This window comes from Gigantopelta aegis, chromosome 2, assembly GCF_016097555.1.
Source record: "Gigantopelta aegis isolate Gae_Host chromosome 2, Gae_host_genome, whole genome shotgun sequence".
In the NCBI taxonomy this organism is placed as follows: Eukaryota; Metazoa; Mollusca; class Gastropoda; order Neomphalida; family Peltospiridae; genus Gigantopelta; species Gigantopelta aegis.
Window position 1 is genome coordinate 26,033,206 of NC_054700.1, and position 17,475 is coordinate 26,050,680.

Genomic DNA, 17,475 nt, shown 5'->3' on the forward strand with positions numbered 1-17,475 from the left:
ATGCTTGTTGATAGGTCTTATGTATATTTCAAACTGTTTACTAGCATGACTAGGCTTACAATATTTTATGAAACTGGTCCACGATTATATTAGATAAGCACAGATCAGCACATACAAAAAAGGTCTCACTTGTACCAGCCAAAGAACTTATTTGTTTGATATGGTATAAAAACTTCAATTGCTCTACTAGAAAAGTCCAGAGTGGTACATCTAGTATGGACAAATAGTGAATTACAGCTATCTACATTCTAACTTAATTCATAATGCATATGGCGGAAAAAACAACTAAAATGGCAAACAAAAATTGCTTCTATTTGAAATGTGTAATTGGTAGATTTTTAATATTAGACTATGGCCATCTTACTGCTGGTTAAACAATGTGTTGAGGTGTCATCACACGGTTGGTTGTTTCCTTTCTACATGTACAAGTCAATATTTTTTGTTTTGTACGCCAGTCTTGGACGACTCTTATTACAGTATAGCATTGTCTGTCTATTCAATTTTTGTTTCCAGAGCATATTTTTATCAATTCATATAGGATCATACGACCTAGCATGCAAGTACAACTTGTGATGTGGTGTGTTACGTACCATAACTAGGTCACTGCGACCTACTTTTTATGTATTACTGCATGTTAAAGGAATTCCTTGTCCGGGCCATATTTTTCTGTGTCAATTAATATAGGATCATCACACCTTGGGATGGGTGTGTGTTGCATTCCATAGCTTTTAATGGGATGGGATGTACCTAACCGGTACTCTTGCTTATTTACAGTTTTCACTACTATCCTTTCAGTCAGAAAGGTGGTGGGGGTTTCTAATCGGCTTGCTCTTCATCTGAAACGACTATTAAATCTTGATCACCAACAGTTGCGGATACTTTTTTAAAGTTCTATTTTCGCTTTGCTTTTTTAAATACAGAGGCTATTGTTGGTTGGCTGTCATCTACCTTCAACTTTCGTTTCTTTCCTGGAATGATAAAAAGAAACTATATATAATATATAGAGGATTCGTCACGAGTATTTTTTAATATGGAAACTATCAACCAAGTCTATGTTAATCGGTATTTGTCGAGGCTCTGCTGAGACCAATACTGATTAACTAGACGAGGTTGATATTTTACATATTAAAAAAACACGAGTAGCGAATTCTATTTATCCTATAACACTCTAATATAACATTTTAATTAATTGTTTATGATATCGATATCATGGGTAAGTTATAGGATAAATATATATACATATATTTATCCTATATGTGTGTGTGTGTGTGTCTATATAGATAGATAGATAGATATACAGATCTATGATATATGATAGAGATATAGATCTATGATATAGATATAGATATATATCTATATATCTCGAGATGGACAGAGAGAGATTGGGATTATGTTACTTGTATGTTTCCAGTGTTGTTAAAACATATTGCAACACTGTAAGAAACTATTTTAAACAAGTTTGTTCAGCATGAACACCTTTCATTTCTCAGAAACATGAAATAAACTAAAACTTTTTTGAGACTAATTTTTAAAAAACTTGAGAGAGTAAAAATCATACTCTACTAAATGCTGAGGAGGATAAGATCACTCTCTTCAAAATAACAGGTGTTGGAGGAAAGGTATGGTGTGCTCAAACAAGGGGATTGTTGTTTCAATCCCATCAAATTGAATTTATGGGCCTGCTAGAACACAATCACGTTTTCACTCCTCAAAAATAAAAGTCTGTTGTTTGAATTCCTAATTATTATTATCAGACCCATACTGGTCCAATTGAAGTTTTGTATATAGCTTTAACATGTACTATTACAGGTAATGTTTGACTTTAATGGTGATTTACCCATTTTTCACACAGTTATGGCCCTGGAACTTAGGAGATAAGAAAATGTGTTGGTCCTGGTAGGCAATACATATTGCTTTAGCAGTAAACTCTGCATGCTTGTTATTATTATTAAAACAGCAAAGTACAGCAAACCTGAACTGGAAGGGGTCCTCTGTGCGTGTAATGTTTCCAAATACTCTTGAGTCATTCTGCAATATTTGGTAGTAAACAGCTCTTCCTCCACCACAACTTCGAAACTATTTTCTTCACCATTTTTAGTTTCTGATAAAAAAGAATTAATTTTACCAGTTATTTGTCCACAGCATTTCACAGCAAAATGTTCACATATATTGTAGGTATTGAGGAATGAAAATCTGTTTAATAGCACCCTAGCACATTATAAATGACTATTATGTGGAATGTTGCATGTACTTGGTAACTGTGAAGGATGAGTTGGGCCACTCTTAGCAATTAGCAAGCATGGGGCCAAATTTACAGCGCTAGTTTTTCTTAAACACAGAGGTTTCATGAGTGCATGTCATAAACAGGCTTTGTAAATTTTGCCCATATGGTCTTTTATATGCACTTTCCAGCCTTTAATATACCACTAACTTTTGTAAAGCAACGCTTGAAAAAGGAGAAACCCCAATTGGGCCACAGAAGAGTGTTAACCCTATGACCCATCACTCTGAACTGCCTTATACCTCTATCTAAAGAGGAATACTTTTTTTACAGACACTCATGAATTTGCTGCTCAAGGAACCAGCTTTCATTTAATTTAATGACCAATGATTGTGTATGTATGAAAACATACAGTATTAGGATGTGACATGAAATTTGAGCTACTAAAACAATGGAGTTATCGGAAACACATACAACACCCAGTTACTAAACAAGAAAATTTAGTATGTAATTTTAATTGTTTAAAAAAAGGGGGAAAAAGAATGGGGGAAAAAAAAAGAAGACTTCATTAGTGAAAAACACCTTACAATTAAGAAAAACTCGGGGACAGTCTCCTTAACAAGAAAGATATGAGAGTCGTGGCCAGATCAACCATAGAAGTACCATATACGCAAATATGTTCGCTAATAAAATATACCACGAACACGTTGACAGCACTGCAAATTTAATTACGCATGAACTTGTTATTTGGTAAAATGTTCAGACTGACCATGGATGTGTGTATACATGTATATGTTAATGTTTGAAATATTTACACTATTTACCTTATAATATATAGTCTTATCTCTACAGGTACAACTCATATCAAAATCAAGCAGTCGGAGGTAGGCCTACCTGTTAAATTTATACCGAGTTTCGTATGCACTTTGTCTTTACTGCCAAATTATCTGCAAGGTCACGTGGTTCTGTAAACCTGCATGGTCACGTGGATTTTATCGAAGTGACACAGTTGGGTGTAAGTCTGTTGTTACGTAATCTCAGTTTTGTTTGTTTTATATGTAGGCCCTAACCTTGAATGGAAGTTTGTGAGTACCACCAATAATTAAAAGTTATTTCTTCTGATATTTGCATTTTCAATTTTCTGTATCACGTGCATATTCCATCAAAAACATGTCTTTATCAGATATACATACAACACTAATGTCTTGCTGACAGCATGGTAAACATGTCCAAGTGTGCGTGAAATCGTCATTGAAAGAGTTTGGCAAATGAAATGTGGGTAAAAAAAAATTATTATCGGGGGACATCATCGTGAAAATAATGTTTTGCGAAATGTAAAATGAAAGCCTGATGGCAAATTATTTTAGCCACGAAAATATTTGCATATACTGTAATACCATGTAAAGTAAGTTTCTACAAAAGCCATTCAATATTAAAAGAAACCTTTGTCTCAGTTAATGAAATCATGGTGGTGATATTGATTTCTGATGGACAACAGAAGTACATGCAGCAACATTTCATTGTGATCATTTAGTTATTTAATTATTAAATTCATGCAATAACTGTTCAAGGGGCCAGTTATATTAATTTGCCTTTCAACTAAAGGAGATGCACGTAATCTTCAGTGTTTGGGGGGGGGGGGGGGGGGGGGGGGGGGGGGGGGGGGGGGGGGGGGGGGGGGGAGGCAGAGCTTCTCATGTCTAAACAAGCAGCTATGTAGTGGTGTCATAAACACATTTATTCTACTGAAAGGTGACAACTCATACAAACCATTTGCTTTCCACCAGGTTTTATAACAGGGCTTGAAATGTTTCTTGCATGATTTTTCTATTCTGTGGAGAAAGATCATGGATTTGATTAATACTAGTCCTGTATGACTGAACATAGTTCATACTTCACTCAGCATTAAGTATGAAAAACAAACTATATAATAATCACACTGGAACATAATATCTATCTAACTGGCCTGGGCAACTGACGCCATTTAAACTGTACTTGTCACCAGCAAATATGACATGCCTGTTAGTTGTACCCATACAATTTACTTTCACAATTACCTGCTATGGGCTTTCAAACAAGTATCATGCAGCCTATGTTAAATAAAAGAAAGATATACAAAATCGTACATACCAGGTCATTTAAGTGTCCGAGTTGAACAAAACATTGGTGTCGGAAGAAAGGAAATATTTTATTTAATGATGCACTGAGCACATTTTATTTACTGTTAAATGGCATCAGACATATGGTTAAGGTCTACACAGATATTGAGAGAGGAAATCTTCTGTGACCACTTCATGGGCTACTCTTTTCAATTAGCAGCAAGGAATCTTTTATATGCACCATCCCATAGACAGGATAGCACATACCACGGCCTTTGATGTACCAGTCGTGGTGCACTGGCTGGAGCGAGAAATAGCCCAATGGGCCCACCGACGGGGATCGATCCCAAACCGACCGCATATCAAGTGAGCACTTTACCACTGGGCTACGTCTCGCCCCCTTAGTGTCGGAGGATTCCAGCAACTGTAGAGACCAGTTATATTAATTTGCTTATCAACTAAGGGGATGCATAGTCTTGAGAGAGGGGGGATGACAGCAGTGTTTCCGATGTGAAAACAAGTGGCCATATTGCATTTTTTATCGTTTATTATGAATGATCGGTCTCAAAAAAAAAAAATATATATTGATGAAGATAAATAGGAAAGCATCTTAAAACTCTTACACTAAACCTATCTTTAAAGCAGAAATATTTGGTTTTTGTTTCTAAATTGACTAATGGAGAGAACTGACCTGATTGGTTCAAATCTTAGTTTTCCCACAATTCCATGTAGCTGCATATGAACGAGTACTGGAAGTAGTTTTCTGTTAACTTCTGCAGGGTCCCACTTAAGGAATGTTTTAAGAATTGATTTAATATGTGTTAAACTTTGTGGCATTGTCCAATCAAGTTTCACTTTGGGCACTATATCATCTAAAAATTCATCAACTACCTGAAAACAAAATTTACAATGATCAGTTTTAATATGTTACTAAACAGTATGTGATATGAATATAGTATTCATGTACAGTATCTTGGTTTCTTCAACATAAGCTAAATTGTAAACCATCTCTATTCCTTCAATAGAACAAAAAAGCAGCATTGTTGAACAGCTAAAATATGTAACCTTAACATTGATTTACTAAAAACAGTCATAATTCTGATCTGAATGTCAACATTTTGATCTCATTATGACTTGACATTTCTCGAGTCCTAGAAGAAGGCTATATTAAGCCTAAATTTTGGAATACACTGTTTAGCTGCTGATTGAGTAGATTTGCTTACTTCTAATGATATCTATCACATTTTAAACTATGGCTATATGGTGTCTAACATGGTTATCTCAACATTTGGTCAAGAGGAAGAAAATGTTTTATTTAACAATGCACGCAGCATGTTATTTACGGTTATGTGGCATCAGACATATGGTTAAGGAGCACACAGATATTGAAAGAGGAAACCCGCTGTTGCCACTTCATGGGCTACTATTTTCAATTAGCAGCAAGGGATCTTTTATATGCATTATGCCATGGACAGGATAGCACATACCATAGCCTTTGATGTAACAGTTGTGGTGCACTGGCTGGAACGAGAAACAGCCCAATGGGCCCACTGAAGGGAATCCCAAACCGACTGCGCATTAAGTGAACGTTTTACCACTGGGCTACGTCTTGCCCCTTTGGTCAAGAGAGTAATAAAACAAAATGTACATAGGTTCTTCCTAAAGTAAAGGATGTCTTATATGCACCTTCCCATATGCAATACAGTCCATACCATGGTCTTTGATGTACCAGTCATGGGCCATCAGCTGTGTTCGGGGAAAAACCTCTGAATCCATTGAGGATAGTTGATCCCGTGACTCATCACACTCCAGGCAAGTACTCTACCATTTAGTTACATACCCCCCACCCCAATCAGAAAAACATGGTGGGTTGAGTAATAACCTCTTTTGGTGGGAAGTCTTTCATTTTTAACGCCTTCTCTCGGACACTAAGCTCCAGTAGATGTGGTTGGACTGTGGTTCGAACCTCGTGCCAGCTGCAGGGACAGGCAACAGATGATGATGACGTACAGTTTTTGTTTTTACCACAGACTCTACATCCTTTAGCTTTGTGCTGAGATAGAGACCCTGCAGAAAAACGTACCAACACATTTATAAATAATGAGAGATAAAAGTTTTACAGATTTATCAAGATTTATTCAGACCCAGAATTTATAGTGATAAACAAGGTTTAAATGAAACCGGCACAATAGCGAGAGACGTACCCAGATGAATGCACTGTGAACAGTGAGTTGGTTTTGATGTTTTCTGTAGTAACTCCAATTGTTTCGCAATCTGTTGCAATTCTGTATTCTCTTTCCATGAAAGAATCCTACAAAAGGTGATTATTAGACAATGAAACAGCTTCTAACCATTACTGTGACACTCATTTAGGTCTAAACAAACCACACTTTTAACTTTTATAGAAAGTCGACGATGATTAAAATTCGAAATTAGACATACATGTAATATAACATAGGGGAGATTCAGAAATTATATAATGTAAAAATGTATGTTCTTTTAACCCCTTCCCCCACACTATGTTCTGTAATGCTAAGACCACTCCCCATATCATAGTGTAACATCCACCCACTTTCTCTGTCATGTATATGTAATAACTACTTCTGAGCAAATCACTTATTCACAAGACAAACAGCAATGACTGACTGCATTTGACACTATAAATAAAAATCAATTGTTTTGAAAACATTACGTAACTCTTAATAAATACCCCTTCCCCCCACAATGTTTCTTAATGCATCTTGTGATACCCACTCCCCTACTAGAGCAAATACATAATTGTTGAATGCCCCCATACATTAAATCGTAATGTTATATTTGTGATACCTGACCATGTATGATTTTTTCATCCTCAACATTTTGAGGAGTGATATTGGTCACTTTTATGGGTTTTTTGTTTTAAAAAGAAAATTTGCTAGAAACATTCATATTTGAAATATTATAGCCAATGATTACTTAATGTGCTCCAGTGGTGTTAAACAAAAACAAATTTAATTTAATTTTTTCAAATGGTTCTGGAAAATATTTTGCAATCTCTCTCCTCGCCAGAAGTTAACCTTTTTATATTAGTTTATTATTACCCATGCACACACTGACAAAGGTGTCATCACATTGAATGGACTCAATCATTTCCTGTGTCTTGTTCACCTGACACCGTGAACTCCATCACCATATAACTCTTGTATATTATCAAACACACACTGACAAACCATTGTAAAACGTCATCACATTGGATGGACTCAATCAGTTCCTGTATTGTCTTCAACCAACACCATTATGCCTATCACCATATAACACTTGTATATTACCAAGCACACACTGACAAACCTTTGTAAAACATCATCACATTGAATGAACTCAATCAGTTCCTGTATCGTCTTCAACCAACACCATTACGCCTATCACCATATAACACTTGTATATTACCAAGCACACACTGACAAACCTTTGTAAAACGTCATCACATTGGATGGACTCAATCAGTACCTGTGTCTTCTTCAACCAACACCATTAAACCTATCACCATATAACTCTTGTATATTACCAAGCACACACTGACAAACCTTTGTAAAACGTCATCACATTGGATGGACTCAATCAGTTCCTGTATCGTCTTCAACCAACACCATTAAACCTATCACCATATAACTCTTGTATATTACTAAACACACACTGACAAACCTTTGTAAAACGTCATCACATTGGATGGACTCAATCAGTTCCTGTGTCTTCTTCACCCCGACACCTCGAAGTCCATCACCATAGTCTGAACCACTGAGAAGAGCAAACACAACCAGACTTCGTCGATCAAGTTTAAGTTTCTGCTTGATATCAGCCATCTTGTACCTTGTAACAGTGGTGTCCTAAATTAAACATACTCAAACAGTCATAATATTACATCAAGAGCTGACAACCAGAACTGTTTCTTTTTAATAACCATCCTGTTTCTCGTAATAGTTGTCATGGGACCTAATTCACTAAATTCTCACAACTTTGTGATAATGCAACAAGGCTCGAAAGGACAATTCGATGTTGCAACAAGACTGACAAGGACAATGCGATGTTGTAACAAGACTCACAAGGACAATTCAATGTTGCAACAAGACTCACAAGGACAATGCAATGTTGCAACAAGACTGACAAGGACAATGCAATGTTGTAACAAGACTGACAAGGACAATGCAATGTTGTAACAAGACTGACAAGGACAATGCGATGTTGTAACAAGACTCACAAGGACAATGCGATGTTGTAACAAGACTCACAAGGACAATGCGATGTTGTAACAAGACTTACAAGGACAATGAAATGTTGCAATAAGACTGACAAGGACAACGCGATGTTGTAACAAGACTCACAAGGACAATTTGATGTTGCAACAAGACTGACAAGGACAATGCGATGTTGTAACAAGACTGACAAGGACAATTCGATGTTGTAACAAGACTCACAAGGACAATGCGATGTTGTAACAAGACTCACAAAAACAATGCGATGTTGTAACAAGACTCACAAGGACAATGCGATGTTGTAACAAGACTGACAAGGACAATGAAATGTTGCAACAAGACTGACAAGGACAATGCGATGTTGTAACAAGACTCACAAGGACAATTTGATGTTGCAACAAGACTGACAAGTACAATGCGATGTTGTAACAAGACTCACAAGGACAATGCCATGTTGCAACAAGACTGACAAGGACAATGCGATGTTGTAACAAGACTCACAAGGACAATCCAATGTTGCAACAAGACTGACAAGGACAATGCAATGTTGTAACAAGACTCACAAGGACAATGATATGTTGCAACAAGACTGACAAGGACAATGATATGTTGCAACAAGACACACAAGGACAATATGTTGTAACAAGACTTGCAAGGACAATGATATGTTGCAACAAGACTCGCAAGGACAATGCGATGTTGCAACAAGACTGACAAGGACAATGATATGTTGCAACAAGACTGACAAGGACAATGATATGTTGCAACAAGACTCACAAGGACAATGATATGTTGCTTAAGCGTGCATTCACATATCAGCTCCTGATTAAATCAAATATGTTTAAACAGTCACGGTTTGTGAAATTGACATCATATGTATGAAAGTGTGTATCAAAGTTCTGACTTACATTTTGTTTAAAGTTGAAGTTTCTGTAAACTGTCTGAGCACCATAAAGAAAAATATCACTGTCGTCACAAAGACAGGCATCGACCAGCTGTGAAAAAATAGCAACACAACAAAGTTGAACATGTGTACATACATATTAAAATAATACCACAAAGTTGTACATTTTTATACACTTTAAAATAACAATACAACAAAGTTGGACATGTTTAAATACAGATATTATTAAAATAATAACAATGTTGTACACATTTGTTGTTATTTTAATAATATTTGTATTTAAACATGTCTAACTTTGTTGTATTGTTATTTTAAAGTGTATAAAAATGACAACCTGATTACTGTTGATATGCTTTAGAACCAAATGCTTATGCTCACCGAAACTGGTTCACCCATATATTAAATACTTTCCAAAGATGAAAATGACAACCTGATTACTGTTGACATGCTTTAGAACCAAATGCTTATGCTCACCAAAACTGGTTCACCCATGATATTAAATACTTTCCAAAGATGAAAATGACAACCTGATTACTGTTGACATGCTTTAGAACCAAATGCTTATGCTCACCGAAACTGGTTCACCCATGATATTAAATACTTTCCAAAGATGAAAATGACAACCTGATTACTGTTGACATGCTTTAGAACCAAATGCTTATGCTCACCGAAACTGGTTCACCCATGATATTAAATATTTTCCAAAGATGAAAATGACAACCTGATTACTGTTGAGACAGGCACACAGCTTCTCGGCCTCTCCGGGACTCTCTATGTAGGGAAGACCAAGGGCACGGAACAGTTCGCTACACTGTAAGAAAACATTAACTTTACTCAAAGGTCAACATTTATCAAAAATGCAATTCACTATTGTTTGGTATCTACGTATACCTTTTACAATATATATGAAGTATCAATAAAATAAATTTAAAAAAATGTACCCATTGTTAATATATTCGCAATAAAAAGTCGCGTTTTTCCCATTGCTTGCCAAAACGCCTGTCGACTCAAAGAGCCAAGTCACTTGACCCCGTGATGTGCTAACCAGCATGACATCAAAGCGTGATTCGCAGCCTTTCAAACATTTTACTGGGAAGGTGGAACACGTGTATTTTTAAAACGCGCAAATTTTATTACCGGTATACTGAATTGAGATAGTTTTCAAATGTAAAATGTGGTGAACCATTGTTTAGTGTTTGGATGTATCAAAGCAGCAGTTTTTCTGAACTGTAAACAAACTGACAATCACAGGATTTGCATGGAAGTGGTTCTTAAACAGAACCCATGCGTAATGGAAAGGACCATCACGATGGGATAGGATCTGCAGTGACCACTGGGATTACGACAATATTTAAGGTGGTCGATAAATATGACACCTATCTGTTATTATTATTGTTTTTTTTAAACATATTTGTTCCAAGCCTGTATCCCCACTGGCACATTTTCTACGATTGTGCATGATACAAACAAGAAACCACAACGATCACGAGCTAAACTAGAGTTCAACAGGGCGGGGGGGGGGGGGGGGGGGGGGGGGGGGGGGGGGGAGACGGGGCGGGTACCAGGGCAGGGGCGGCAGTGTAAAATATAGTGGTATGACTCTTCTTTCAAATTCAGATACAACAAATATAACCCACAAAAGTGAAGTGCTAGGCCATGCACCGTCCCTGCCATCCCATTAAACTTTTTTTTTAAATTATTAAATTTTATAAAATCATATATACACATGTATATACATAGTGTGGGTTGTTCCCCCCCTCCCCCCCCCCCCCCCCCCAAATTCCAATATAAAATCCTGCCTACGCCAGTGGAGGGTACCAAGCCTAGAACAATAAAAAAAATATGGGGCTTGTATTTCACAATTAAATACAAACATTTTGTGCGTGCGTGCGTGTGTTGTGTATATATATATATATATATATATATATATATATATATATATATATATATATATATATATATATATATATACACACACACACACACATATATATATATATATATATATATACATACATATATATATATATGCACACACACACAAAGTTCGTATACACATACACACACGCACACGCACACACACACAGAGTGGACTCTGTCAAAACCGGTATCTATCTAAACCGGCATTATATGTAAACAGGCACAGTTTTAAAGTCCCGTTCAGCTACCGTTAATTTATTAGGAAACAAAAAATCTGTTGACACTGGATGCCTTCTATTCCGGACTTTGGATGCAAATTCAAGAACAAAGGAACCTTTCACGTAGTAATTAGCTCTGTCTACACCGGCGCATTCTGATCTGAACACATATTTTTATTACAGTCAAATGTTAATATCCCACTTTCAAAAGTCCAGACTGAAATTGTGTCCTGCTTTTACAGGTAGGTAGGTAACTAGGTTAACATGCTTATATACCACTTCCTCACCAATCGAGGTACCATTAGAGTAAATGTACAAAATGTTCAAACTAGCGTCTGTTAAGAATCAGCTGTTTTTCAAACAATCATTCTGAGCAGAGAACGATTGGCATGTTGACCTATTAACAGAACGCCTGATGCTACGTCACAGGTCTGATGCGGGTCAAATCGACTGAGCATTTGGTTTTTTCCCCAAGCGTTTTACAAAAAGTAACTTTATTAATAACTGGGATGGTATTTTTGTTTTTTATTTTTAATACTGTAATTTTTATATATTTGTTTTATATACTGTGTATTAATAATGTGCCATGATTGTGGACCTTTAAGAAAATATATTATGTAAAAAACAAAAAGCGCAAAAAGTTTGTTTATCTTACTGACATGACTACAGCACACTGATTAATTAATCATCCGCTATTGGATGTCAAACTTTTGGTAATTGTGACACGTAGTCTTCAGAGGGAACCTGCTACATTTTTACAGGGATCTTTTATTTAGATATAACACATACCATAGTTTTTGAAATACCAGTTATGGTCAACTGTTTGGGTTCAGAGGAAACCTGCTACATTTTCCCATTAGCAGCAAGGGATCTTTTACCATGGTCTTTGATATAGCAGTCGTGGTGAACTGTTTGGGTTCAGAGGAAACCTGCTACATTTTTCCATTAGCAGCAAGAGATTGTTTACCATGGTCTTTGATATAGCAGTCGTGGTGAACTGTTTGGGTTCAGAGGAAACCTGCTACATTTTTCCATTAGCAGCAAGAGATTGTTTACCATGGTCTTTGATATAGCAGTCGTGGTGAACTGTTTGGGTTCAGAGGAAACCTGCTACATTTTTCCATTAGCAGCAAGAGATTGTTTACCATGGTCTTTGATATAGCAGTCGTGGTGAACTGTTTGGGTTCAGAGGAAACCTGCTACATTTTTCCATTAGCAGCAAGAGATTGTTTACCATGGTCTTTGATATAGCAGTCGTGGTAAACTGTTTGGGTTCAGAGGAAACCTGCTACATTTCCCCATTAACAGCAAGAGATTGTTTACCATGGTCTTTGATATAGCAGTCGTGGTGAACTGTTTGGGTTCAGAGAAAACCTGCTACATTTTCCCATTAACAGCAAGAGATTGTTTACCATGGTCTTTGATATAGCAGTCGTGGTGAACTGTTTGGGTTTTGAAAATAAAAACTAGTCAGAGAATGTGTCCAACAAAGAAGTTCAATCCTCTGACCCAAACACTTCAAACAAACACTCTACCCACTGAGCTACATATATATCTCAGGGCTCAAACTTAATGATGGCACAGACGGCAATTCCTGCCGTTGATATATAAATTGCTGTGGGTTGCGAGCATCACCAATGGCACAAAAGTACTGTTGATAAAACTCCTCAATGATAGCAAAATGTTTACGCCTGGTGTACATTATATTCCATTAATACCATTAGTACATTTAAAATATGTCTACATACAGCAATACAATATTTTAGTTGTGTTTATTTGATGTAAAATTAATTTTTGGACAGGCTTTAAATTGCCGTCCATGAGCCATTTCACCCACATGAATTTTGGTTTTAAATTGCTGTGGGAGACAAATACTTAAGTTTGAGTCCTGTATCCAATCCTTTGTAAAGTGAAAACTATGATGACCACCATTTTAGCAGTAATTCTTTAATGTACCTTGTTGGCCACTTCTCTGTATCGGTTCCTGTTTCTGTCACTGGAACTCGCACTGCCTCCAGCCGCTGTTTTTCTCCGCCCCAGAGTAACATTCTTCACCGCAGGAGCTTGTCCATCAAGAACAAACACTGGCTTTAGTCCTAGTCTCAATAAATGTATTGTGCGGAAAAACACAGCTCTAAAAGAAAGAGTACAGTGTCAAGATGCTGTTAATACAATAAAATCAACTGTTTTTCAATACCTGATTACCTGTAAATAAAATTACTTTTAAAAATCAAAATAATTTATTTGCCAAGTTTTATTGAACAAATGTTATTTATTTTTAAATAAAACAGATGTGGATCCAGGTGGGGGGGGGGAGGGGGGGTAGGAAGGTGAGGACATAAAGATGGAAAAAACACAAATCCACTTATTTTCAAGTGCATTCATCGCTTGTACACAACTACCACATTAAGCTGTCTTAAAATCCTGGATGGATGTTAGTACAATGAACAAAAGCTGATTAGAAAAGGCTGGTGTGCAGCACAAATGACATCACAAACAAGCACATGTCACGGTTTTGAGAAAAGAACTGGAATGTTGAGATGGAAAGCCCACGAAGTTGGAGAAGCTATCTGCCAAACTGGGAAGTAATGAGACAGAATTCAAATCATATAAACAGGGTTAAAAATTAACATGAAAACCATGGTCGCCAACAGGGCCAGTTGAAGAAAAATCTTACTGGTCCTTCTCATATTCAACTAGCCCTTTAAATATCACATTGGAATTTAACTGCACAGCCAAATTCAAAACTTGAATGTTCTTTGTTAATAATCATGTGCTGACCATATAATTGTTTGCGTCAAAAGGAAACCGATAATAAATAAATGAATACAGTTAAAATTCATATAAAAACATGTTATTAAGTTTTAAACCCATACCAACTAAAATAACATTTTTAAAAATAGAAATCCATTATAAATAAATTATATACATATTAAATTTAATTTTTCATACAAGGGGTGAAGACAAAATGCTAGAACAGCCAATATATGCAGCTTGATTTGCATCGTCTCGTAAGTAAAATATAATGCAGTACAAAGATACTAAAGGTGCTTTAGTACACTAATCTGGGAGTGGCAATCCTCTTTGTGGCAATGCAAGAGAGATGGAATTTCAAGTAAAGGATTTCCTCGGGAGTAGCCGACTTATAAACGAGACACTACAAATTAATCCACTATTTTACCAAATGCTCATTTGGCAAGATTTGCTTCAGTAGCATGCTACTAATAAAATAAATATCAAAAGCATAATAAATCTAAGAAAAACAAATCAAAAACAAACATTTTACTAAAATATACGATGTACTTTTTTTTATCATACGTGTATTACAAAGCATAAAAATGTACTTATTGTTTATACAGTAATCTTTGTATGGTTAAGTCATCGTGTAAGTCTGTGTCAAGACTTTAGATCTGATCTGTTCTTATTTCATGTTCTATGTTGTTTACTGCCAGATCTGTAGTTTGCACCAGCACAGACGCAGAGGTTTTGTCACATTCGATTCAGTTTCAGTGTGTTTCGTTTTTAATTAGCTGGCACCATACTCACCAGACCCTAAAATCAATGATCACCCAACGGACTAGCTTTATAAAATTCTTAGTCGCCCTCAGCCAATAAAGGTCGCCACGGGTGACTGCTAATTTTCAACTCTGTATAAAGGAATAGGGTAGTGGGATAATAAAAAATGTAATATATTAATATAAATAGTAAATGTAATCAAAATACATGTATGCTTAAACAGCGAATCTCATCTGTGATAATGTTACAGTGTTCAGTGATGTTTTACAGGTGTACCTGATAGTCATGTAGATCTCGTTGGCAAAATTGGTTTGTCTGGCTACTTTCATTCCTGGCACGATCCATGAGCCAAGATCAACAGCCACTCTGATTCCTGCATCATTAGAGAGAGAATGACTCTCTCCCACTGACTCTAACACAGTCCAAAGTGATGTCACACCCATTGCACATAAATTACTAGTCACAAGGTTGTTAATCTTGATTTCCAAATATGTTGTAGAGGTCAAAATACTGTCATTCTGTTAGGTGATTGTGACATACACATCATTTACAACAAAAAGTTTGTCAATGTCATATTAAGAACTGATGTCACTTCCATCACATATAAATATTAGTATGATGAGAAGGCTGTTAACGTTTATTCCTATGTCACATCATTACTGGTCAAAATGCTGTCATATTCCATCAGGCAGAGACATTAAACCCATCATGACCATATGATAAAATGCTGTCAGTGTTGTATTGAAGAAGTGATGTCACACTCATTGTCTATTTGTTTTTATATCAATGTTGTCAATCTCATATTTAGAATTATGTTACTCCCATCACGTCTGTATATATTCACAATGATGTCAGTCTATTTCAAAGAGATGTCATACCCATGACAAAAGACTTCTTTAGACATCTGCCCAGTGGTTATGTTATTCCATTGTTGTCAAACTGCATCTGAAAAACAAGATTTAGTTAACTCATTATTAGGCGTAAAAAAAAAAAATCATCTTCACAGTAGTAGTGACTGAAAGACTATTATTTCATAAACAAATTTTATTAAAATGCAAAATTACTAATAGACAACTATACTGCTAATTAAAAAAACAAATAGGGACAATACAGTCAAACCTGTTCCAGATGGCAGCCATCTGTGTTAGGAGACCACATTTTTATTCTCGCAAATCACCTGAGACCAGGTCAACCTGTATTTAGAAGCCACCTGTGACCTGTCTTAAAAGGACACTATTGACAAAAGTTTGATTGTAACCTTTAATATGTTCATGCATAGCTAAGTTTGCAATGTTTGTTTAGTGATTTCTTCTTAAATGAAATCACCAGTTATAACTAAGACATAAACAATGGAATATCTAGTTAAAGTTTAGTTTGTTTTGTTTAATGACACCACTAGAGCACATTGATTTATAAATCATCGGCTATTGGATGTCAAACATTTAGATCTGATATATAGGTAGTCTTTGACAGGAAACCCGGTATATATATATATATATATATATACATGTATATATATATATATATATATATATATATATATATATATATATATATTTCCATTAGTAGCAAGGGATCTTTTTTACACACCATCCCATAGACAGGATAGCACATACCAAGGCTTTTGATATATCACAGTGCACTAGCTTGAACGAGTACTAGCCCAGTGGAGCCACTGATGGGGATCGACCCTAGACCGACCACGCATTAGGCGAGTATTTACAGATTATCTAGTTAAGATTAATAAATTATAAAGTTTCAAGATGGCCACACAAACTTTAGTTTAGGGGAATCTCCCCAAACCGTTTGGTCTCCTTTTAATCAAACTTTAGACTATAGTTACAATAGTATGAGGTTAATAATAATAACAGTAATAAATGAGGCAGTTACATCAACGATCACGCTAATTTCGTTTCTGTTAATTATCGAAAGAAGTCTTCCCTTTTCACCTAGTTCACCAAGGTAAACATCTACGGTCCGTTTTTTAACATTTTGACATTTATTGGACCCGGCACAGCAATAAACATCACAATAATAAATATCGTGCCGGAGACGTTTATCTTGATGAACTACTTTTCACCAAGAATGACTATTATTAATCCAACTTCCAAGGCGGACCCAATAAATTGGGTAAATAAATAACACATTGCTACGTTGATTCGGACTAGATCAGAACTTGACCACTGATTGACCAAACAGTTTGCCAACAGAACATTTTATACAACACCACTACGACAATTATATTAAACATACCTGGAATTCCTATCAGTTTATGAATTAAAAATGTATTTCACTTTCATTATGCCTGTGCTGGTCCGATACGCCTGGGTAGGCCTACTAGCAGGTAACATTTTGATTATTGGTCCGA

General features: G+C 36.0%; 1 protein-coding gene across 3 annotated transcripts; it reads right to left on the reverse strand.

Annotated features, from left to right (window-relative positions):
- Window positions 1-308: 308 nt before the first annotated feature.
- On the reverse strand, window positions 309-17,462 carry LOC121383201 (flap endonuclease GEN homolog 1-like). 3 transcript variants are annotated; one of them, XM_041513095.1, is made up of 12 exons: window positions 16,998-17,219; window positions 15,384-16,052; window positions 13,548-13,725; window positions 10,175-10,264; window positions 9,458-9,544; window positions 8,002-8,183; window positions 6,525-6,631; window positions 6,203-6,387; window positions 5,012-5,211; window positions 3,992-4,053; window positions 1,973-2,101; window positions 309-968 (listed from the first exon to the last, which is right to left on the reverse strand). In XM_041513095.1, exons 2-12 carry the CDS (start codon window positions 15,548-15,550, stop codon window positions 892-894), a joined length of 1,464 nt encoding a protein of 487 aa, XP_041369029.1. In that variant the 5' UTR covers window positions 15,551-16,052; window positions 16,998-17,219; the 3' UTR covers window positions 309-891. The 3 variants fall into 3 exon arrangements, with proteins under 3 accessions (XP_041369029.1, XP_041369021.1, XP_041369012.1); XM_041513087.1 differs by lacking the exons at window positions 309-968; window positions 16,998-17,219 and adding an exon at window positions 17,361-17,462 and having other exon boundaries at window positions 1,355-2,101; XM_041513078.1 differs by lacking the exon at window positions 309-968 and having other exon boundaries at window positions 1,355-2,101.
- Window positions 17,463-17,475: the final 13 nt, after the last annotated feature.

What these genes read in the sequence shown, in the direction of transcription:
- LOC121383201 (XM_041513087.1), bottom strand. Translation starts at nt 15,550, where the DNA reads ATGGGTGTGACATCACTTTGGACTGTGTTAGAGTCAGTGGGAGAGAGT. An exon ending in ACAGAGAAGTGGCCAACAAG is followed by an intron (nt 10,265 to 13,547) that starts GTACATTAAAGA and finishes GTTTTCTTACAG; the next exon opens with TGTAGCGAACTGTTCCGTGC. An exon ending in AAGACTTCCCACCAAAAGAG is followed by an intron (nt 5,212 to 6,202) that starts GTTATTACTCAA and finishes TTTTGTTTTCAG; the next exon opens with GTAGTTGATGAATTTTTAGA.